The 25,396-nt window shown below is 44.2% G+C and overlaps 1 protein-coding gene across 2 annotated transcripts in view; it reads right to left on the minus strand.

Moving 5' to 3' along the window:
- RSH1 (RELA/SPOT homolog 1) overlaps window positions 1–25,088 on the minus strand; it is an 83,856-nt gene extending 58,768 nt beyond the window's left edge. For both annotated transcript variants that reach the window (XM_086525041.1, XM_086525040.1), the window contains exons 1-4: window positions 24,690–25,088; window positions 24,353–24,483; window positions 24,083–24,241; window positions 17,175–17,240 (exon numbers count right to left, since the gene is read on the minus strand). In XM_086525041.1, coding sequence (XP_086381167.1) covers window positions 17,175–17,240; window positions 24,083–24,241; window positions 24,353–24,483; window positions 24,690–24,714 — 381 coding nt within the window. In that variant the 5' untranslated portion in view covers window positions 24,715–25,088. The remainder of the gene's footprint in view (window positions 1–17,174; window positions 17,241–24,082; window positions 24,242–24,352; window positions 24,484–24,689) is intronic.
- Window positions 25,089–25,396: the final 308 nt, after the last annotated feature.

Genomic DNA, 25,396 nt, shown 5'->3' on the forward strand with positions numbered 1-25,396 from the left:
CACAGACGGATGGGGGAACATGGAGAAACCTCTCGTCTCTATGATCTCGCGGCTCATTAGAGCCAAGGCATCAGTACCACGGGCCATTATCCGAGCAGAGCTAGCGGCCCCCCCACTAGTGGTGGAGGCGCTCACCAAATCAGTCTCCTTCATAAACCACACATGGGAACTTCCCAGAGACAGATATGCCCGCATTGCACTTGAGTCCTCCCGACAGTTAGCCATACAAGGAGATACGACATGCTGGTATGGGGAGATGACATCATGGTTTCAGGCGCATGGGTTCAGCATAGACAAGTTGCCACCATTCCAGTACTCATTGGATGCACCATCTCTCATTCTTACACAGTCGGAGATCACCAAGCTCATCCGCCAAGACCTGACCCAGCTAGACACCAGGAGGACATGGATACAACCAGCACAAGAATTGGGCACGAAGATGGCTTTCTACAGAGACCACCTTCTCCAACTAACGGAAGATGGTTTTGTGACAAGACCAAGATACATGGATACCCACTTGTCTCATGGGATACGATGTGCTATTGGCCAGTTACGCACATCGTCTCACCAGCTGCGGATTGAAACTGGGAGATACAACGGAGTACCAACAGAGGCCAGGACATGCCCCTTGTGTGACATGGAACCTGAGACAGAGCTGCATTATACATGTCGCTGCCCCGTCTACTACGAGATACGAGGCCGCTTCCATTGCCTGTTCAGAGAGGGTTTTGGACCACTCTCAAGAGTAATGGGATACGAAGATCAGAGATGCCTGGGTTTGTTCTTGCTAGAGCTGCGCAGACACAGAGAGAGCCTGATGAATGGCGAGGCTAGCCAGTCTCAAAGACGGATCACAGACTTCTTCAGAGCAGACGCGGGACAGCCGCAAGAGCCACTCCCACAGCAGAGCCCCCCCTCGTCTCACACCAGAGGAACGCTGATCGACCGAGCGATTGAACTAGGGAAATCCAGGCACCCACGACTGCGAAGGACTACACAGCATCGACGGAGGCTATGTCAAAAGATTCGGAGCACGCTGGCCAGGCATGCACGACGTCCGGTCAGACTACTAACCATGGTGGAAATTGATGCGATTCGCCAACGACCGATGCTAGATCTTTTGTGATTCAGCTATCCCAACAAGCCGCCCATTTTTGCTTAGTTTTTTGCTTAGCTCACATCGACCAACCTAGGCTCCCATAGTATATATCTTTGTTTTGTACTGTTGTTAGGTTATTTTGTTTTTTTGTTACTCTGACTTTGTATCAGATCCACCACATTGTAACTTTCTGGTCTCATAGGTCACTATGGCCTTTTGAAGACGTTAATATAACATTTCATTTCTCTCTCTCTCCTATCTATCTATCTATCTATCTATCTATCTGGATGGTTCCTTTTACTTTCCTTGAAGTAAGGGAATGAGAGAGTGCGGTAGAGATGTGTAGAGGGAGAGAGAAAGAGAGAGGAGGAGAATGGCACCCGAAACACTATTGTCAATGCAGTATTTACTTTAGATTGCATAAATGGAATGTACACACATGCAATACCTCAAGTGCAGACTCTATTGACTCGAATGGTGACGCCGCGGTAACTCCTCAAGGCGAGGCACCTCCAAGGCTGATTTGATGCACCTTTGCATCCTTCTTGATGTGGGATTGTGGATGGCCACCAAGGGGTAGATCTGGAGCTGATTTGCACTCCCGATGTGAAAGGAATGAAGGGCTGAAAGCTGGCTACAAAACCGCAGATCTAAATCGTAAAACATAGCAAATCTCTCGTGTAAAGCAAGCAGATCTCGACGATGCCGATGATGGACAGCAATGGAGCACGCGATGTTGGCGAGGGAATGGCTGAGGTGAGGCTCAATGGGCTGCGAAGTACAAGGCCACAACGAAGATACCGGCAAGAGCAGATCCACGCCATTTCCCGTTAGGAAACGGGGCTGGAATCTGAAAACGCTCGCTGATCTGCAGGAAATCTGCAAGCGCTAGGCTGATCTCACGCCGGCTTGCAAAAACGCGAAACTAGAAAACCTAATCTAATGAACTCGTCCGGACATGTAGGTCCTACGAACACGCTCACAAAATTGCTGGTACTGATCCTCCTAGGACTCTAGACACTCCTATCTAGAAAGAAGTATCTAGGAAGACAGTGCCAAGCCATTCCTAGTCTAAGCCTCGTGAGTCATAACCAGAAGAGCTCAAGATGTGATAGCTTGTTATGCTCATGCCTATGAGCCAATCTTAGGTCCTACTGACTGCCACCAATCTTCTTCCAGAGATGGATGTGTGCAACCACACGTCGCCAAAAGAGCTTCAAAATTATAACATGTTAGTCGTCTTTTTTTTAGTTCTCGTGCTAAAGACTCGTGTATTTTGGGCCTGTGGTTTTACAAGTTTCAAATTATTTCATTAAGTTAATCAATCCTTCGAGTATGGCATAGCATCCATTTCAACAGGGAATACCTGAAAAGAAACCTCCTATTTTTTAGGAATAATCTGAGAAAATGTGAGACATTTCGAAGTCGGGAGGCTGAAACGTCTGAAACTATTCAATACTCATGGAATGTTTGGCAATGCAGAAAAAGCAAACCACAAAGAGGAACAAAGGCAAGATAAGCATGCTATTTGGAGCCTTCAAGTTAGGGCTCCTCACCCTTGATTTTCAGAATGCCAGGATCGTCTACCGTTTTGGAAAACTTAGGGTCAGAAATTTATCTGATTTAGGGCTCCTCACCCTTGATTTTCAGAATGCCAGGATCGTATACCGTTTTGGAAAACTTAGGGTCAGAAATTTAGCTGATTTGGAATTGTGCCTCCCCTAGAATAGTGTTTCAAACTCTAGGAGTCTGAAACACTTGGAACATTCTAATACTCATGCAAAGGAAAGCAGGAAGTGTAACAAACTTGGACACTCCAAGTCAAGATTCTACCGCGACAGAGCAGAGATTCACTTCAAAACAGTTCACAGTTCACAATTGATTCAACACGGCCCGGCGAAGTTCCGTGCCTAGAGATATTGGCCCCAAAGACTAGTGCCCCTTTCGGTATTTCTTTTTGTATTAATCTGCAACTCAAAGTACAAGGAGTGGGAGGGATCTCACTCTCAGACTCTGCATCCAAATGCTCGGCAGAGTGATGCTAAAAGCAGAGCCCCAAATGCTGCCATATTTTAAAAATAGGTTTTTAAAAATAAAGCAAATCCCAAAAGCTGCCAAAAATTTGCGTAGAGCTTAGCCCTGCTTTTTCTGTACAATCTGCCGTACAATCAACGCAAAAAGCGACTTCCATACGCTCTGCCACGTAAGCAACTATCAGCGGATTTTCCAACGCAAAATCCGGAACCTGCCATACTACCACGTCAACATTTCTACCGCCTTTTTCCGGGACTGCCTGCCAGAGAGAGTGTGTGTATCTGCTGTGTCACCATGCCACGTCACCAGCTTGTGACATAGTACATACGCCCCTCTTGAAAGCATTGTAATTGCCCTCGATTACGCCTGCAAAACAGACAGAGGCCATAAATTGTCTTAGCAAACACTGGTTGTTAGTATCGACGCACTAGGAACACACATCTACCACATGTACCAATCAACAGTCACAACACAGGACATCACTTGACATCACAGGACATCACATGACAAATCACATTCAAAAATTCATTCCGATCTCAGACCATGATTAATCGGCAACGTATTTAGCAATCGCACCTAGATCCACTCAGGACCTCATACATGCCTAATTAACTAATCCTTATTGCAATCACGTCTATCGAGATCTTTCAGACCGAAATGCTGCCGTCATTTCATCTATCAGTTCCTGCACTTAGACAAGTCAAGAACAAATCGGTATCATATTATCGGGAATTCCAATTCATAAAGTCATACAGCAGAATATTGTCAACTCATAGTATCCCTGAAACTCAAAAGAGACATCAGTGACTTTAGTATCAAAAATCTGGGCAATCTGTTGACAAAGGAGTGGAGCGACTCCCCTCTTGTGCATACCCGCTGCACCAAATTCCGCCCAGCTGAGTTTAGGGTTCAATTTGGAATAGACTATGCTAAACCAAATGATTCAAGGTAAAGGTTCACAATCTGAGGAGTATCTGCCAGATCCTCCTGCTTCATCCACTTCGCATCCAATGCGGGATATTTCTTGAATTTAACCAAGAACCGTCTTATCATTTTACCTTTTACCTTTCTATCTTTATGTGCCAAAATCTATTCTGGAACGAGTATCTCCTCGTTTTCCTCCACTTTGGGTTGCTCATCAAGCTCCCCATCATCGGGTACATCGCCTTCAAAAGGCTTCAGGAGACTCACATGAAAAGCATTGTGAATCCTCCAAGTATCGGGCAACTTCAATCGAAAGGAGACATCATTTATCTTTTCGGAAATCTGGAAAGGTCCATAGTATCTCATGCTAAGCTTAAGAAAAAGCCGCTCCTTTCCCTTTTTCTTTCTCACGCGTGCCTTCTCAAAACGTAAGAGCACCCTATCGTTCTTCTTTAATTTCAAATCGCGACGATGTCGATCTGCTATCTTTTTGTGTCTTTCTTGAGATTTCTGCAAAGCCTCCCGAACCTTGGCAAAAGCCGTGTCCAAGTCCCTTGTGTACTCGTCGGCTTCAAAAATCTTATCTTTCGTGCTTAGGAAGGGTCCATGGAACCTTCGTAGCACCTTCAATAATCTCAAATGGCACCTTCCCCGTCGAAGAGTGAATCGTATTATTGTAGGCAAATTTCACCAAAGGCAATACTCTTCCCATTGAGTCTTCTGATCCGAGATGTAAGACTTCAATAAATCCAGTACGACTGCATTTGCAATTTTCGATTGCCCATCTGTCTGCAGGTGGAAAAATGACGAGAACTGCAACCGCATGCCAATGTTCTCCCAAATAGCCTTCCAAAACAAACTCGTGAATCTGGGGTCTCTGTCGGAGACAATTGTCTCAGGCATGCCATGTAATCTGAAGATCTGGGCCACAAACAGTCTCGCTAAGTGATCCGGTTTGACTGTCTTCTTCACTGGAATGAAATGAGCTAGCTTGCTAAATCTGTCAATAACAGTATTGATACCATCGTGCCCACTCTGTGTTCTTGGGAGATCAAAAATGAAATCCATTGCAATACTTTCCCAAGGGCGGGTTGGTATGGGTAAAGGCTGTAACAATCCTGTAATTTATGCCTGTCAAACTTGATCTTCTGGCAAACCAAGCAACTACGTACAAAATCGTCCATGTCCTTCTTGAGTCTCAGCCAAAAGAAGTATCTCTCCACACCTTTCAAGGTGGTAGCAATGCCGCGGTGACCCGAAAAAGGTGGACAGTGGCATTCGGTTAAAGCCTTTTTCCTCAACAGCTGTGTAACGCACAACATGGTTTTCTTCATCAAGTAGCCATCCCGAATGGAATATTCCGCTACTTGTCACAAAGTGATGACGTGGCGGACAACAGAAACCCTAATTTCTGCCAGAAACCCTAAAATTCCTGCAAACCCTAATTTTTGCCAAAAACCCTAAATTTTGGTAATCGCAGAGGCGGATTATTAAAAAAAAAATAATTTGGAAAATGATGAGCGACGCGAATTTTGCTTTTGCTTTTTTTTTTTATAAAAAAAAGAGAAAAGACTCTAAGAGAGAGAGAGAACTGATGCTTTTGATTTTAAAAGCTTTTGGGGCTCTGCTTTTGGGCATCCCTTGTAACCTTTAAATTAGTGGTGAGGGCCTCACTTCTCAGAGCATCTGGACGCAGAGTCTGATAGTGAAACCCTAACCGCTCTCTTGTACTTTGATGATTGATTAATACAAAAAGAAATACCGAAAGGGGCGCCAGTCTTTGGGGCCAATATCTCTAGGCACGGAACTCCGCCGGGCCAGTGCAAATCTATTGTGATCTGTGAATTGTTTTGAAGTGGTTATTTGGTGCTGTCGCGGTTGATTCTTGACTTGGAGTGTCCAAGTTTGTTACAGTGGTATCAGAGCCCGGCCGATTTCTCTTTTACGGGAAATCTGATCCCCGAATTTTTTTTCCGCGGCACCTATGGCTTCAAGCAATGATCAGTCGACTCCCTCTGCATCTGGAGATGCGGGCTGGGATCACAACGAAGATTCAGGCAGAGAGTATGGCCCACCTTGGCCTACTTAGGCGGAGCGGCGAGAGATAGAGCGTCGCCAGTTGATCAACGATGCAACAAAGATGATGCTCAATTTTGCCAAGGACCCGAAGATGGCAAAATATATGAACCAGACCTCTTTGGCAGAGGTACAGACAGAGTGGCAGAGAACTGCAACACCACTCCCGAAATCCGCTCTCAAGAAACCTTCTGCCTCCAAGAAAATATACGGAGCAGGAACTGGAGAACGTGGTTGATGCACGGATTGCTCAGCTTTTCGACGTGCAAAAGAAAGACAAAAAGCACGGCAAAAAGCAGAAGAAAGGCACTAACTTCCAGGGATATTTGGGTCGTCGGTTGACATTTGACAAGGCAAAGAAACGGAAGAAGAGTGTTCGAGTTGAAGGAGTACCCAGTTCTTCTTCTTCTTCTTTTGACAGTTCTTCTAGCTCCTCGGATTAGAGCGAAGAAGACAGAAAAAAGCAAAAAGCGAAGCAAGACACAAAGCTTCGGAACGGGCAAGAAAAAGGCAAAGAAGGCTACATCTCGCCCAGAGACTGACAGTTCTACTGAGGACTCGTCTACAGACAGCTCAGATTCTGATGACGGAAAGTTTTATGCGAACAAGAAGAATTTTTTTTACAAAGCCAACCAGTATGACTTTCTCGAAGATAAAAGCAAGAAAGTCCGAGAGTTTAAGGAAGGTGGCCACTCGATCAAGTTTGATACTTTTGAGGATACTCAGATGCTTCGAAGGCTTTGTCTTTTATACAGCAGTTTGACATCGCTTTCGCGGGAGGACGCTATTCAGAGCACTCCAAGATTCGGAGAGCTGCCTCTTACTTTAAGGGGAATGCTCGTACTTGGTGGTCGACGCTTCTATTAAGCAAGACTGTGCCAGTTACATGGCTGAAATTCAAGAGGCTTTTTATTTCTTCTTGGTTGACTCAAGAGTTTGAGCGAGATATACGAGCTGCTTGGAACCATCTCCGGATGACCAAGAGCGATACAGTGAATTCTTATTGTGAAAGATTCTGGAGCTCTTTTCTACCCGCCTCTTCATTCAAGAAGATCTCGTTCAGAGAACAGATTGAGCGGTTTACCTTGGGTCTACCTACAGAGATCCGAGACCACTGCTTGGAACAGAAGTCAGCTTCTATTCAGGAGTTGATGAGTCATGCGAAGCGGGGCTTTGCAATTCACTATGGCAGTCTGACCTACCCCACAAATGAGGCCATGACACAACGAGCCGAACAGACTTCTGGGAATGAAAGTAGAATAAAAAAGAGCAACCCAGAAAAAAACAAAAAAAAAGGATGCACGACCCAAGCTTACTCCTGAGGAGAGAGCTCGCTTCATCAGAGAGGGGAAGTGCTTTGGATGAAGGGAACATGGACATATTTCCGCGAGGTGCCCTAAAAAGGCACAGAAAGAACAGAATGACAAGGACGACGAAAGGCCTGAGAGTTCGAGAGCAGCTGAGGACCGTGTACGAAAAGGCAAGATGAAAACAGGATTGGTTCCAGATTGTGTGGGTACTGATCCCGAAACCATGGATGAGAGTACAAAACTTTGCCGAGCTTGGGGCAAAGTGAAAGATCAAGAGGCCCTGATTTTCTTTGATGGAGGAGCCAAGGCCAACTTCATTTCACCGGAATTGGCGGCGCGGCTCGAGATTACTCCCGATCGGATGGGACCACTTGCAGAGGCAGTTCTAGTGGCACCCGGCAAGGACGTAGCCATTACACCTGTCATTGGCAAACTTCGGTTGCATTGTCAGGGGTATTTGGGGCATGAGGACTTCTTCATAATGCCTTTGGAGGGTTGTGATGTTCTCTTAGGGATTCCCTGGTACCACAAGAACAACGCCGTGGTCGATTATCGGGCGAGAAAAGCGACTTTGACTACAGAAAAGGGCAGAACAATTGTACTTGATATTAAACTGAAGGGCGAGTCTGTCCCTATTGTATCGGCTTCGGCCATTTCAAAATTAATGAAATCCAGTCTGTTTGTTTACTCGATCTTTATGAAAGAGTTGAGTGGTGATGATAGGACAAATATGTCTAAACTTGATAAAGAACGCCAAGATTTTCTACACTCTCACGCCGATTGCTTCTCAGAAGGCCTGCCAGGAGAGTTACCACCTGCTCGTCCTGAAGATCATACCATTGATCTGATACCTGGTAGTACACCACCGAACCGGCCACCCTACCGTGTCAGCCGAGCACAGAATGAAGAGATTATGAACCAAGTGAAAGACCTCTTGGAAAAGGGTCTTGTCCAGCCTAGTACTTCACCGTATTGCTCTCCAGTGTTGTTGGTTTTGAAGAAAGACGGATCTTGGAGAATGTGCATCGATTATAGCACTCTCAACGAAATCACCATCAAGAACAGATTTCCGATTCCTAGGATCGATGATATACTCGACAGGTTACAGGGATCCTCGTGCTTTAGTAGGATTGACTTGAAGAGTGGATATCATCAGATCAGGATAGCGCCAGGAGATGTCTACAAGACAGCTTTTCGGACGACTTTTGGGTTATTTGAGTTTTTGGTGATGCCTTTTGGCTTAACCAATGCTCCTGCGACATTTAACCGGATGATGGACAGGATTTTTCGAGAGTACAGGCTATTTGTTGGCACTTTCTTTGACGACATCATTGTTTTCTCCAAGAATGAGGCAGAACACAGAGATCATCTGCTTCAAGTCTTTCAGGCATTACGAGATCACACGTTAGTGATTAATGCAAAGAAAAGTGAATTTTTCCTACTAGAGATACACTTTTTGGGACACATTGTGTCAGCAGCAGGAGTGCGAATGGACCTGGCTAAGATAGAGACTATCCGTGATTGGCCCGACTTGAGGAATGTCCATGAAGTTAGAAGCTTCTTAGGACTATGTTCGTACTACAGGCAGTTCATACGAAAGTTTGCAGAGGTTGCTTCCCCTTTGCATATCTTGACACAGAAAGGAGTACCTTTTTCGTGGGGACCCACAGAGGTGACTGCCTTTCAGACATTGAAAGAGAAATTGACTACGGGACCTATTTTGACTTTGCCGGACTTGCAGAAGTCATTCGAAGTATATTGTGATGCTTGTGGTCGTAGTCTGGGTGCGGTCTTGATGCAAGAAGGCCATGTCATAGCTTACGAGAGCCGTTTGTTCTCTAGGCCGGAGATGACAGCACAGATTTATGAGAAAGAGCTTTTGGCGGTTATCCATGCTCTTACTCAGTGGCGGCATTACCTACTCGGAGCGGATTTTATTGTCTTTACAGACCATCAGAGTTTGCGCTACTTCTTGTCACAGAAGCAGCTTTCGGAAAAGCAAATGCGGTGGGCGAACATCTTGTCACAGTTTCACTTCCAGATTGTCCATGTGCAGGGACAGAAGAATGTGGTGGCAGATGCTTTGTCTCAGAAACCGTTGGTTCTGGCTATTTCCGCGATACATCATAGGAGCTTCGAGGATATGGTCGATCAGTATGCCACAGATACAGATTTTGCAGATATTTTTACATGGATACGGGATGGGGAGACAGTAGCGGGATACTCCCTTCGGGAAGGCTACTTGATGAAAAAGACTATGTTGTGCGTTACACAGCCGTTGAGGGAAAAGGTTATGACTGAATGCCACTGTCCACCTTTTACGGGTCACCGCGGCATTGCTACCACCATGAAAGGGGTAGAGAGATATTTCTTTTAGCCAAGACTCAAGAAAGATGTGGAAGAGTTTGTGCGCACTTGCTTGGTATGCCAGAAGGTCAAGTTTGACAGGCATAAAGCACAGGGATTGTTACAGCCTTTACCCATACCCACCCGCCCCTGGGAAAGTATAGCGATGGATTTCATTTTTGATCTCCCGAGAACACAGAGTGGTCACGATGGTATCTGGACTGTTATTGACAGATTTAGCAAATAGGCTCATTTCATTCCAGTGAAGAAAACAGTCAAGCCGGATCACTTAGCGAGACTGTTTGTGGCCCAGATTTTCAGATTACATGGCATGCCTGAGACAATTGTCTCCGACAGAGACCCCAGATTTACGAGTTTGTTTTGGAAGGCAATTTGGGAGAACATTGGCACGCGGTTGCAGTTCTCGTCATCGTTCCACCCGCAGACTGATGGGCAATCCGAGATTGCCAATTCAGTGGTTCTAGATTTATTGAAGTCTTATATCTCAGATCAGAAGACTCAATGGGAAAGATATTTACCTTTGGTGGAATTTGCCTACAATAACACGATACACTCGTCGACAGGGAAGGCGCCATTTGAGATTGTTGAAGGTGCTGCAAAGGTTCCACCCTTCCTGAGCACGAAAGATAAGATCTTTGAAGCGGATGAATATACGCGAGATCTGGATACGAATTTTGCCAAGGTTCGCGAGACTTTGCAGAAGTCTCAAGAACGACAGAAAAAGGCAGCGGATCGCCATCGTCGCGACATGAAATTGAAGGAGGATGATTGGGTGCTCTTACGTTTTGAGAAGGCACGCCTACGAAAGAACAAGGGAAAGGAGAGGCTTTTTCCAAAGCTTAGTATGCGATACTACGGCCCTTTCCAGATTACTGAAAAGATAAATGAAGTCTCCTTCCGACTGAAACTGCCAGATACTTGGAGGATTCACAATGCATTTCATGTGAATCTCTTGAAACCTTTTAAAGGTGATGTGCCTGATGATGGGGAGCCTGATGAGCAACCCGAAGTGGAAGAAAACGAGGAGATCCTTGTTCCTGAACAGATTTTGGCACATAAGGATACGAAGAATAAGGGTAAAGTCCGAAGGCGGTTCTTGGTTAAGTTCAAGAATTATCCTGCACTTGATGCGAAGTGGATGGAGGAGGAGGACCTAGCAGATACTCCTCAGATTGTGAAACTTTACCTCGATGCTTTTGGTTTAGCATAGTCTACTCCAAATGGAACCCAGAATTCAGCTTGGCCGAAGATCTGGTGCAGTGGGATGCACAAGAGGGGAGTTACTCCACTCCTTTGTCAACAGATGCCTCGATTTTGATACTAAAGTCACTGATGTCTCTTTGAGCTTCAGGGATACTGAGAGCTGACAGTATTCTGCTGGATGACTTTATGAAATGGAATTCCTGATTATGATCCTGATTTGTTCTTGACTTCTTGTGAGTGCAAGAACTGATAGCCGAAATGACTGCAGCATTTTGGTCTGATTGATCTCGAATAGACATGGTTGCAATAGGGGTTAGTCAATCGGACATCGATGAGGTCCCAATTGGACCTAGATGTGATTGCTAGCTACATTGCCGATAAATCATGGTCTAAGATCCGAATGAATGTTGAATGTCATGTGATGTCCTGTGATGTCGTGTGATGTGACTGTCGATTTTGTACATGTGCTAGATGTGCGTTCCTAGTACGTAGGTACTAACAGTCAGTGTCTGCTAAGACGGTTTATGGCTTTTGTCGGTTTTGCAGGCGTAATCGCGGTCGATTACAATGCTTTCAAGAGGGAGGTATGTCACAAAGTGATGACGTGGCGAACAACAGAAACCCTAATTTCTACCAGAAACCCTAAAATTCCTGCAAACCCTAATTTTTGCCAAAAACCCTAAATTTCGGAAATCGCGGAGACGGATTATTTTTTTATTTTTTTAAAAAAAAAATTTGGAAAATGATGAGCGACGCGAATTTTGCTTTTGCTTTTTTTTTAATAAAAAAAAGAGAAAAGACTCTCTAAGAGAGAGAGAGAACTGATGCTTTTGATTTTAAAAGCTTTTGGGGCTCTGCTTTTGGGCATCCCTTGTAACCTTTAAATTAGTGGTGAGGGCCTCACTTCTCAGAGCATCTGGACGCAGAGTCTGAGAGTGAAACCCTAACCGCTCTCTTGTACTTTGATGATTGATTAATACAAAAAGAAATACCGAAAGGGGCGCTAGTCTTTGGGGCCAATATCTCTAGGCACGGAACTCCGCCGGGCCAGTGCAAATCTATTGTGATCTGTGAATTGTTTTGAAGTGGTTATTTGGTGCTGTCGCGGTTGATTCTTGACTTGGAGTGTCCAAGTTTGTTACACTACTACCTCCCCATTCCGCATCCGAGTGAAAATATCTCCAAAATCAGTATCTGTGGCATATTGATCAACCATATCCTCGAAGCTCCTATGATGTATCGTGGAAATAGCCAGAACCAACGGCTTCCGAGACAAAGCATCCGCCACCCAGATCTTTTGTCCCTACACATGAACAATCTGAAAGTGAAACTGTGACAAGATGTTCACCCACCGCATCTGCTTTTCTGATAGCTGCTTCTGTGACAAGAAGTAGCGTAAACTGTGGTGATCTGTGAAGACCGTAAAATCGGCTCCGAGTAGGTAATGTCGCCACTGAGTAAGAGCATGGGTAACCGCAAAAGGCTCTTTCTCATATATCTGTGCTGTCAATTCCGGCCTTGTGAACAATCGGCTCTCGTAGGCAATGACATGGCCTTCTTGCATTAAGACCACACCATACTACGACCACAAGCATCACAATATACTTCAAATGACTTCTGAAATCTGGCAAAGTCAAAACTGTCTTGTAGTCAATTTCTCTTTCAATGTCTGAAAGGCACTCACCTCTGTGGGTCCCCACGAGAAAGGGACTCCTTTCTGTGTCAAGATATGCAAAGAGGAAGCAACCTCTGCAAACTTCTTAATGAATTGCCGGTAGTAAGAACATAAGCCCAAGAAGCTTCTAACCTCATGGACATTCTTCAAATCGGGCCAATCGGGCCAATCCATCTGCACTCCTGCTCTTGAGACGATGTGTCCCAAAAAGTGGATCTCTGGTAGGAAAAATTCACTTTACTTTGCATTATTCACCACTTGTGATCTCGTAATGCCTAAAAGACCTGTAGCAGATGTTCTCTATGTTTTGCCTCATCCTTGGAGAAGACAATAATGTCATAAAAGAAAGTGCCAACAAATAGTCTGTACTCTCGAAAAATCATGTCCATCATTCGGTTAAATGTTGCTGGAGCATTGGTAAGGCCAAAAGGCATCACCAACAACTCAAATAAACCAAAGGTCGTCCAGAAAGCTGTCTTGTAGACATCTCCCGGCACGATTCGGATCTGATGATATCCGCTCTTCAAATTGATCCTGCTGAAACAAGAGGATCCCTGTAGTCGGTCTAGAATATCATCGATCCTAGGAATCGGAAATTTGTTCTTGATGGTGATTTTGTTGAGAGCTCTACAGTCAATGCACATTCTACAAGATCCGTCTTTCTTCAAAACCAACAACACCGGAGCAGTAAGGTGAAGTACTCGCCTGAATAAGACCCTTTTCCAAGAGATCAATGGTATGATCCTCACGACGAGCTGGTGGCAACTCGCCTGACAGGCCCTCAGAAAAGAAATCAGCATGTGTGTGGAGAAAATCTTGGCGTTCTTTTTCTAGATCAGACATATTTGTCCTATGATCATCATTCAACTCTTTCAAAACGATCGAGTAAACAAACAGACTGGATTTCATTAATTTTGAAACAGTCGAAGCCGATACAATAGGGACAGACTCGCCCTTAAGTTTCACATCAAGTACAATGGTTCGGCCCTTTTCTGTAGTTAGTGTTGCTTTCTTTGCCCGATAATCGACCACGGCGTTGTTCTTATGGTACCAGGGAATTTCCAAGAGGACATCACAACCTTCCAAGGGCATTATATAGAAGTCCTCGTGCCGCAAATACCCCTGATAATGCAACCGAAGTTTGCCAATGACAGGTGTAATGGCTACGTCCTTGCCGGGTGCCGCTAGGACTGCCTCTGCTTGTGGCCCTATCCGATCGGGTGTAATCTCGAGCCGCACCGACAATTCAGGTGAAATGAAGTTGGCCTTGGCTCCTCCATCAAAGAAAATCAAGGCTTCTTGATCTTTCACTTTGCCCTAAGCTCGGTAAAGTTCTGTACTCTTATCAATCGTGCTTGGGTCAGTACCCATGCAATCCGGAACCAGTCCTGCTTTCATCTTGCCTTCCCGTCCACATTCCTTAGCTGCATTTGAACTCTCTGGCCTTTCTTCATCTTGTTCTTTCTGTGCCTTTTTAGGGCACTTCGCGGAAATGTGTCCTTGTTCCCCGCATCCAAAGCACTCCCCCTCTTTGATGTAGTTCGCTCTCTCCCGAGGAGTGAGCGGGGGTCGTGCATCCTTATCTTTCTAATCTTGGGGGCTCTTCTTCTTTCTACTTTCATTTTTAGAAGTTTGTTCGGTTTTCTGCGTCATTATCTCATCTGTGGGGTAAGTCAAACTACCTGAGTGAATGGCAAAGCCCCGTTTCGCATGACTCATCAATTCTTGAATAGAATTTGACTTTTGCTCTAAGCAGTGATCTCCGATCTCCATAGGAAGTCCCAAGGTAAACCGCTCAATCTGCTCTTTAAACGAGATCTTCTTAAATGAAGAAGCGGGTAGAAAGGAGCTCCAAAATCTCTCGCAATATGCGTCCAAGGTATCTTTCTGGTTCCAAGCAGTTCGTATGTCGCGTTCGTACTCTCGAGTCAACCAAGAAAAAATAACAAGCCTTTTAAATTTCAACCATTTAACTGGCGCTTTCTTGTTCAATAAAAGAGTGGACCACCATGTTCGAGCATTTCCCTTGAAGTAAGAAGTAGCCCTCCGAATCTTGGAGTGCTCAGAGTAATGCCCTCCAGAGAAAGCTATATCAAACTGTTGTATGAAGGCCAAAGCCCTCGAAGCATCTCGGAACCCAAAAAAAGTGTCAAATTTAATTGACTGTCCACCTTCTTTAAATTCTCGAACTTTCTTGCTTTATCCTCTAGAAAGTCATATTGGTTGGCTTTATAGAAATTCTTCTTCTTTGCATAAAATCTGTGATCATCGGAGTCCAAACTATCTAAAGACAAGTCCTCTGTAGAACTGTCAGAAACTGGGTGAAACTTAGGCTTCTTCGCCTTTTTCTTGCCCTTTCCGAAGCTTTGCTTTTTGCTTCGCTTTTTCCCTTTCTTGTCTTCTTCGCTCGAGGCAGAAGAGCTTGAAGAACTGTCAGAAGAAGAAGAAGAAGAAATGGATACTCCTTCAAATCTGACACGCTTTTTTTGCTTTCTTGCCGAGGCAAAAGCAGATTGACAATCCAAATAACCCGGGAAGTCAGTTCCTTTCTTCTGCTTTTTGGCTTTGTTGGTTACGTCAAAAAACTGGGTAATCAATGTATCAACCACCTCTTCTAATTCTTGCTCTGTAAACATCCTCGAAGTAGGAGGTTTCTTGAGTACCGGTTTGAGGGGTGGTTCTGTGGCCTTCCGCCACTGAGAGTACACTTCGTCGAAGAATGTCTACGTCAAAAATTTTGCAAATTTGGGATCCTTCGCAATGTTGATCATCATCTTTGTCGCATCATCAACCAATTGTCGACGCTTCATCTCTTCTATCTCCGCCTAAGTAGGCCAAGGCGGGCCATACTCCTCGTGAGAATCTTCTTCGTGATTTCTTCCCGCATCCCCAGATGCAAAGGAAGTCGACTGATCTCTGTTTGCATCCATAAGTGTCGCAAGAAAAGGATCGGATTTCCCGGTAGAAGAGAAATCGGCCATGCTCTGATACCACTGTAACAAACTTGGACGCTCCGAGTCAAGATTCTACTGCGACTCGGTAGAGATTCACTTCAAAACAATTCACAGTTCACAATTGATTCAACACGGCCCGGTGGAGTTCCGTGCCTAGAGATATTGGCCCCAAACACTGGTGCCCCTTTCGGTATTTCTTTTTGTATTAATCTGCAACTCAAAGTACAAGGAGTGGGAGGGGTCTCACTCTTAAGACTCTGCGTCCAGATGCTGTGCAGAGTGGGAGCCATGCCCACTTATTTATAAGTTTACAAGGGATGCTAATAGCAGAGCCCCAAAAGCTGCCATATTTTAAAAATAGGTTTTTTAAAATAAAGCAAAGCCCAAAAGCTGCCAAAATTTGCATAGAGCTCAGCCCTGCTTTTTCCGTACAATCTGCTGTACAGTCAGCGCAAAAGCGGCTGCCCTACGCTCTGCCACGTCAGCAACTGTCAGTGGATTTTCCGGCACAAAATCCGGAACCTGCCATACTGCCATGTCAGCATTTCTGCCGCCTTTTTCCGTGACTGCCTGCCAGAGAGAGTGTGTGTATCTGCTGTGTCACCATGCCACGTCACCAGTTTGTGACAGGAAGCTATCAAGAGGAACCGAGGTAAAACACCCATGCTTTTTGAAGCCTTTAATTTCAGGTTCCCCAATTCTTTAGCGCCCAAAATGCATCCCTTTCAGGAAACATTGGGTCAAAAATTTAGTTGACCTGAAGAAATGCCACACATTGAATTGCAGTATCATTCTTTATTTAAAATTGTATGCCTCTTGAAGTATTGCAAGGTTGCATGGTGTATGCACACAGAAAAGTCTGTACCATCCATACCCTTTGAATGGTGATAAAGCACCCTTCGCTGACCTTTAAAACGACTAAATGCATCTTTGCATCAGTAAGTTGCATTGTGGATGCAACGATCCAAAATCATTTGCTTGCAAGTGCTGCTCAGCCATAGCATTAAATGCCTTTACCCAACAAATTCGTACGATTAATACCATGTGGTGATTCATACAGATACTATAGCAATACCAATAGTTTTTTTAACATTTTCTTGCAAGTGCTGCCCAGCCTTAGCTTTAGATGCCTTCAAAATGGCCAAATCCATAATTTTTCACTTGCTAAGGATTACATATTTGATCTTTTACGTAGCATGAGTATATTCACTTTTGTGGTTTTCAGCGGAATTTTCATACGAAAGGGAACACCCCATACTATAAAAGCTAGTGTCGTGTATTTCTGTACCATAGTTTTCATACTGGTAGCCTTGCAGGCGCCTATCACATTTTCCCGCACTTCCACTTTTAGGTACATATACTTTCTAGTGCCCAAAAGATTTGGGGAAAGGGGAATCAAACAAAACAACCAAAAGCTAAGCCTAATAGCTGATTAAACTTGAGTTGGTCCAACAAAACTAAAGCATTAAACAGCATAGTGTTTTAGTCGACCGTAAAATTCAAGCTTTTTAGTCCAGGTCTAGTCACTATACCTTCAAGGCACTTCGTACTCTTTTGAGTTGCGTAGATGAGAGGTACGAAATTGCTGGTTGCAAACCCTGTACAAAAGCACAGACATTAGACACAATCCATCATGCATCTAAGAACGTAAAGGAAACTTTTTCTAGCTCAAGACTCTCCAGAAAAGAGGAAAAACTCTTCATATATTCCTCTGAAATCCAGATTAAGTGGGCAAATATCCACCACATCTTGAAATAATAGTGCAACCACTATATCAAATACAGAACGGGTGCCATATTATATACTTTACAATAACTTGAGCTGATAAAGAAATTACTTTAGCTTCTTTGTTCAAACACAGAAAAGACCAGACAGCAGCAAGAAGACAGTAATCTTGTAAGCTTTACGGTAACCCTGCAACCTCTCTTGGGAAGTCTCACAACAAATTCACCATATCTCTAGTAAAACTTTTTAGCTTGCTCTCCTCTAAATCTTTGGAAAATTCTAACATGTATACATTAAACCCAACTATTCTGCAAGGAAGACAAAGATCCAAACTTTGTGCATCTATAAAATCAGCAGGATTGGCTCACTGTAAAAATCAATGGGATTGGCTCACTATGGCTACAAAGCTAGGCCCCTAATCCTATCGGTCCAGGTCGGTGGCTTCAGTCACAAACGTTCTGAAAGGGACTGGCCACCTGCCAGGCGGCAAAATCACTGCAAACAACACCAACGAACTGGGAACATAAGACACAACTTGAAACAAAGATCCATAAAAGGGCAAAGTTCCCCTCTCAGAATCACTGGGCACTCAACAGGCCACCCCTTGCGGTATTTTGTTTATATTACGTGAACAATCATGTGCCCAATCTCTTTGTGAGCCCACACACATAATCCGAGGTATAACTGGCCCCTAGGCCAATTACTTGTAGGTCCTAGGGACCCAAAAGCATCTACTATTTACAAATCACGCTCAAAAGCAGCCTGGAAATAATCCATGTGCGATTTACAGTAAAAGTTAGTTAGAAAAGTGCCACATCAACCAGGATGCCATGTCATCATGCCTATACAGCTGCAACATAGTTACAGCCACGCTTAGCAAAAGATGTAGCAAGATCCTCAACGAAATGATTTGCCTGAAAAATCTTATCCTTGACGGAACCTTTTTGCCACATGCAACAGTCTCAGAAGATGCCTTCTCACTAGACGTATGAAACATCTTACGCCACTCAGATTTACCGTAAAAAACATGACAATTTATTAGATCCACAACCACTAAATTAGTAATCTCTGACTTACCATTTCTCTGTGGATGAAACGACAACAAAAAGTACCCAAATACTCATACGGTGCCCTCCAAAGATAACTAGTCATCCTTAAATTCCTCTATCTTACACAATAGACTCTGGCTTCCTATGATATCTAAAAATTTGTGCAATGAGCAACCTTGCTATTGTTGAAGTTTCATCCGCCCTTCAGTGACGGCTCCAATATCTCCCAGAAGCAGATTAGGGAGTGAGGACTGTTTTGTGGCTGAGCCCAGAGGTAGACATATCTTTTCCAGCGGTTTGAGCCATGTACGTGCCCACCCAATAGGCTGGCATGAGGAGAGACCAGTGTTCCTAGGCATTCTTGTGGTCAGAGTCTCAGTTTTCTGCAGGTTTTCAGCCTAGTGTCATGTTTTGAAGACGTGGCATTAATGTGCCACCTTGGCACATTTATGCCATTTGGAGAGCGACGATGGTAGCGGTTCTCAACTCATATGAGCTTGGAGTCTTTGTTAGTAGCAACTTCAAGAAGCCAAAGAATCCAGCAAGAGCAAAGCTGTGGGGAAGAGACAATGCTCAGATTCGATCATTTATCATCCTCAATAGTACACCATCAGTTATCAATCACATACAATTGATGAAGGATGCGAAGATGATTTGGGATTAATATATGAAACGGATTGCTTTGGAGGTGCCCTGGATGCCAAGCAAACAACCATGAGGGACCACATCAACAAGATGCTAGAACTCCGGCGGGAAATACTTCATATGGGCAAGAGGATCGGTTCAGAGGACACTTCATTGGCCATTCAGCTTTTCACCCAATTTCCTCCCCCTTACTTCAACTTCTCTTCTTTGTTGATTACAAGTGGTCTCTTGAACATTATTACTTGGGAGGAGATAGTCTCAATGGTATTGGACCAAGAGGAGCAGTTCAATGCGGGAAGGACGTCAGGTTCCGAAGCATTGAACGATTCTTCCAATAACAAGACGTAGAAGGGTAAGACGAAAAGTGTAACGGGACAGCACCACGTGCCAACTGAAAAGAACACACTAAGCTAGACCTTTAGCAAGAAGCAACAGAAGAAGTTTCACCAATACACATACACCCACATAGAATTGCGTAAAGACTGATGACGTGGCAGAGCTGTACGAAATCCCACATTTTACGTTGACATGCTGATGTGGCAATCGTACAAACGCCCTCATTTCACACTAGTAGGTGCTGACATGGCAGTGTACGGAATTCCGCGTTTTGTGCAGGTAGCTTTTTGGCAAGATGCTTTTTAAAGCAGATGCTTTTGATTTTGAAGCTTTTCATGTGACTGCTTTTCATGGGCCCTTGTGGGCCAAGGGCCTTTAAATATGTGCAGAGGGCTTAGTCTCTCGCACTCTTCCTTGGGAAGGTGCAGAGCGCAAGTACCGGCAATATAAAGAAATACCAAAAGGGGTGCCAGGTTTTGGGGCCAGTGCTCTCTCGGGGTGGAACTCCACCACTCCCCGTCTCGTGTCATGCATCTCTTTCAGTTCAGTTGTTATTTAAAGTGCTTAAAGTTGTTCAGTCTGTTCTTTTTCGTTGGAACGTGGTGTCCGTCTCCTGTGATAGTATGGCGCCCCTTTCGGTATTTCTTTATACTACATCAACAAGGTACAATGCTTGAGGCTCTGCTCTACACCTCAACACAGTACGATGCCGGAGAGAGAGAGAGCCAATGGTTCATATTTATAGGACCTTGGCCATCAAAAGTAGCTTACATGCATCTGGTCCCAAAAGCTAGCGCTCATGGCAGCCAACGCAAATCACGAAAATCTGTACAGCTGCTACGTCAACAGTGTAGCGCAAAACGCAGGTGTGCATACAGCTGCCACATTATCAACCTTTGCACAAGTTTGAAATGTGTGTGCATGACTACTTTATTTTAGGCCGCATTGACTGAGGTGCCATAAGTGTTTGAAGGTAGGATTTTAATCCTAACCCATAGGCCATTCAACAAGGATCTGTAAGTTGGTGAAGACTTCTTCTTCTTCTGCTTCTGCTAGGGTTTAGGCCCCACGGCCACGATCTACAGGTTGGCTAAGGTCTTTAGTGACTTGACACATCACCAGTTTGTGACATCCCCCCTTCTTGAAAGAAGAGTAATCAACCACAATTGTATCTCCAAAACAACTCAAGTTAGCTCAAAAAATATCTAAGAGTCATTCAGTTTGCCATATCAGAGCTCTTGATATTCTTGCGTAGAGTTAGCCATCACACCTAGACCGCACTGATCTGTAACGGGTGATGTACTAAAGTTACATACCCAGGCAATCTCGCTCAAGTAGGAGTAGTATGGCACATCACAATGCAACACAGATGCTTACATATGCATGTTACAAGACACAACAAACAATGTCGTTGAGCACTCCTCCCAGACAGACGGTCTTAGGCATGAAGCTACTCAACGACTACCTCCTCACTCCCACCGCAAAGGTCTGAGCCATGAGCTTAGAGGACTCATACAACCAAACGCTCCCCAGCCCGCATCCTACGTCACTTGGAGGTTCCTAGCATAAAACTAAACGCTCCCCAAACACCTGGTTTGCGTCGTTCAACATACAACTAAACGCTCCCCAGACACCTCGTCTGCGTCGCAAATGCCTATCCTCATGATATGAAAGTCTGCCTTTCCATGGTATCCGGATTTAAATGGTGGCTAGAAGAGCACTAATGGGAGATACCATATTTTGGGTTTGGCCAGTGGCTAGCTTAGCTTCAAGTTCTCCAGCTTGTGGATCGTAATCAAAGTCCATTTGCTTCAGGAAGTCATATGGCTCCAGGATCAAAGAAAATAAGTGCTTTGAAGACGTTGATTTTCTCATAGGCTCTGCACAATTCATTGAAACTTTCAAGATTAATGTCACAAATGTCAAGGACAAGTCCAATTGCAAGGCAAGCTCGCTTCATCGGAGGTGGTCATGTGGTTCTATCTACTCTCAGAGCAAGAGGTTGCTCTAAGGATGTATCTGTTCTTTGAGGACATGAAATGTAATTTCGCCTTGTCTAAAACATTGGCCTTCTTGTAATAGGGTCTCTTGTTGACGTGTCAAACAAGGCCTTCGTGTTTGACTTTCACGAGATTCCTCGAGATTTGTTTCATTGTGGTTGAGGATTCTAAGTGTCTGCCCGAGTTTCTTCTGTAGTAAACTCTAGCTTTCCTTTCATAAGCTTCTGTCTGACCGCCTCCATAAGTTCTTGCATTGTTGGTTGTTTAGAGAGACAATATTCCTGTAAGGGTGATGGCAGTCCAATTGTATATCGCTCGCATTGGTCCTCCAAGGGAATCAACTCGAAGAAAGACACCGGAAGGTAGACATAGAGGAACCTTTGGTTGTAGTCTTCCATGGTCTCCGTGGCAAACATTTTGAAATTTCCCCATTCTGAAAAAATCTAGACTTCGAACACGGAGGTAATGTAACTTCATGAGAAAATAGCCTTGAAAGCGTGCCAAGTCCTTGGAGTATGTGGTTGGGTAGCAATTGAACTCCACCACTGCATCGCATTATCTGGATAGCAATTGAACTCCACCACTGCATCGCATGTAATTCAGGAACTGCTAAAAACTTTGCAGCATCGGGAGATTCTGCTAAGGATTCCACGAAAGTATGTCGCGGAGCTCGTTGAGGAGAAACTGCAGGTACTCTGTAGAATTTAAAAACCCCATCGTGCTCTATCTACTCTAGAAGGACTGCTATGCTTTCAAAAAAGCACACGACTAGAGCTCCGATAGCACAGCAGTGAGACTGCACCACGTGCAACTGAAAAGAACAGTCTGAGATAGACGTTTAGCCAAATAACTGAGCTGAAAGAGAGACTTCACACGAGACACCAAGTGGCGCAATTCCATCCCCAGAGAGCACTCGCAAAGGTATAATGCATCAGCAAGGTACAATGCTTGCGGCTCTGCTGTGCACCTCCACATGGTAGAATGCTAGAGAGAGAGCCCATGGTTCATATTTATAGGCCCTTGACCATCAAAAGCAGTTTACATGAAAAGATTCAAGTTCAAAAGAATCTAGTCCGAAAATCCGTACAACTGCCATATCAGCAGCTTCGCGGCAAAGCGCACTCACTTGTTAGAGCTTTACCTTGAGACTTTTGGATTGACACCAACCGGTCCAAGAATGCAAGCCGATTCAGCCAATGAGTCTTGTGCAAGTGCAAAGCTTTCTACACAAGAGGGGAGCCACTCCACTCTCTTGTATCAACAAAGATAGGGAATTTGCCATTTTTTGGGGTACTAAGTTGATGGTACTCTACCTGGTGACTACTACTTACGAACATATATTATCATCTGATATCACATGGATTGTTGCACCAAAGATGTATACTCTTCACATGTACATGTTCCTTCAAATATGTGACATAGAATGTCTGCAGCATTTTCTCTCTTTTCACCAAGAGGTGATGATGATGATTCTAATGCATCAAGACATCTGTACAAAGGTCAATGAGGCATGGATAAGATAGCTAAGTAGATGCATCGGAAGTCGAGTGAGGACCCAGACGTGAGATTGTTGTCTCAAATCCAATGTCGATTAGGATTCATGAATGTATTGCCTTGTGCGATGTTCAATCGCATGTCTGCACCGATTCAAAGTCAACTTAATCTTGGTTTTATGTCTTTTTGCAGGAGACAGAAAAGCCGACTAGACACACAAACCTGATGCCCAAGTCTAAGCGAAACACTCCGTAAATAGCAATGCAAATGGAATTTGCAGACCTAGATGGACGGAGTTGACTCGGTAGCATGCAAACTACCGATGTAGCAGCTGGCACGGCAGATTAAGTGGATACTGCAGATGTTTACATTGGATGCTTTCTGGCCGCCAGTTATTCATAGCAGACTATTTTCATGTGCTATTGAGCACTAATATAAAAATAGCCAATAAGCGAGTTCCTTGTGGTGCTATATGCCTATGAATTAAGTGTCAGGTTGCCATTAGCACAAGCTCACACTGGCGTTTGTATCCGACAACTTTGAGCAATAAAATAAAGAAGTACTTCAAGGGACACCTATTGGACGGGCCAATATCTCTTTGTGGGCACCTCTGCCCCACTGTTTCTCATCTCTAGCATTCTCTTTTAGTTAAAATTTGTTCTGTTCAGTCAGTTTGTGGTAATTTTGCACTGCTTCACTGCCTCATCAGGTGACTTGCCTGTTTCACACTGCCCCTTAGAGCATGACAGATAATTAATTTATGTCTTTTCCCTCAATTTGAATTGAACCCATGAGCCATTTAGAGGTTAAATGACTAAAGAAATGAGCCTAGAGCTATGTTTTCAAATAAGTGTGGGGAAACTAGCTGGTAATAAGAATGATGAAGAATGGAAAAAACTTCAGATTGTGTCCAGACAAGTAAAGACATGCTGATATTGCCCAAAACACAGCTTACGTTTGAGTAGAAAAACTAAAATGGGCCACTGGCTTTAATTTCTTTGCAATTCCAACAAAATAACCACCTACACAAACTCTTGTACTATATGTATTTCTCTTATGAGAGTTCCTAACAGCCACCGTCCTTTACCTAATTTATCCGTCGGCCCTTTTTTGCCGAGACACATCACAAGTACCTTCAAAAAAAACTGACTATGCAACAAGATGAAGCTGGTGAGTAACAGAACCTCTTACCTCCCACAATGTCTCTTCGGTGACAGCAGACAATATATCAGGCTCCTTTTCACTAGAATTGCAACAAAAAGTCTCCACCTTGTTTTTCCTTCTCTGACTCTGTGTGACCCCACGACCATCACAATTGAAACCACTACAACTGATTTCTACACCTTTGACCTGCCATTAGACATGTAACAACAAGGTCACCAGATAAAGGATGAATGAATTTCCTTGTTGAGCTACATGAGCAAAGTATATGCGGTATGAACTCATAAGCTGTTCACATACCCAGGGGGAAGCCTGTTTTGTAACTCGTTTCCATCTTAGATGTTCCCAAAAGCATTCTGAATCAGGTGTGCTTGCATGCCAGCCACTTAGAGCTCGAGGTGCCTTCGCAGGGCAAGATAAGAAGGTACACTCTAGAAAAAAGAACATAGCAACTCATAATGTGGTAGCTCACAACTTAACTGACATAGTGAAACCTCAAAATGCCCTTGCTAGCAATAAATGTGAATCACAATCCACCAACAAAGAAATACGATTCGATCCAGACAGAGAAACATCCAATCATTATAAAGCTGCTTCTGGGCCCCAAATGGAGAAGGAAAAGATAATGATGCAATACCTGGAATAAAATGTGTGCATGCCATGCTGTAAGGAAATCACATGTTGCCGGGGTTGAAGAGGACAGTCCCATGTGCAAAGCCTTGTTCTGTCAGTCCATTTACACACGGCATGCGCCTGGATTGATGGAAGACTCTTCCAAACACAATAACCTGCTCTGAGGCCTTCAGCTTGTCTCTTCAGCTACCAAGTGCAGATGGTTGTTGCTCGCGAGAGGAGAGCGGGAAAACGACGTATTAAATTCCCTTTGAAAGGTAACAGACCTTCCAGCGGCGATGGAGAGCTGCAATCCTCCACGAAATGACGCCGAGCTGATGCGCCAACTCCGAAGTCCCGATCGAAGGAGAGAGAGAGAGAGAGAGAGAGAGAGACACTGCTCGCCTTGTGGCTTCTCAGCATATCTGCCTAAATTTCCAATGCTTTTTTCCAATATTTTTGAAAATTGCTCCACTCTTCGTTACACGTCATCTCGATCGTTTAATATCCATCGATGCTCAAAATTGCTCCTAGGCCTAAGTGAAGAGTGGAAGGAAATAATTTTTCTCAGGATTGGGTTCGATGGAATAGTGATGGTACCATACACTCTACACACCTCATTGACGAGCTAATGAGCACAGACCAACTTTTTTGCCCTACGAAGAAAAGGCAAAACAAAACATTTTTCACATCGAAGCTTTGAAACATGAATCATAGATGGCGCTTTAGACT

The sequence above is a fragment of the Adiantum capillus-veneris genome, chromosome 12 (assembly GCF_014529385.1).
Source record: "Adiantum capillus-veneris isolate H3 chromosome 12, ASM1452938v2, whole genome shotgun sequence".
NCBI classification, from domain to species: Eukaryota; Viridiplantae; Streptophyta; class Polypodiopsida; order Polypodiales; family Pteridaceae; genus Adiantum; species Adiantum capillus-veneris.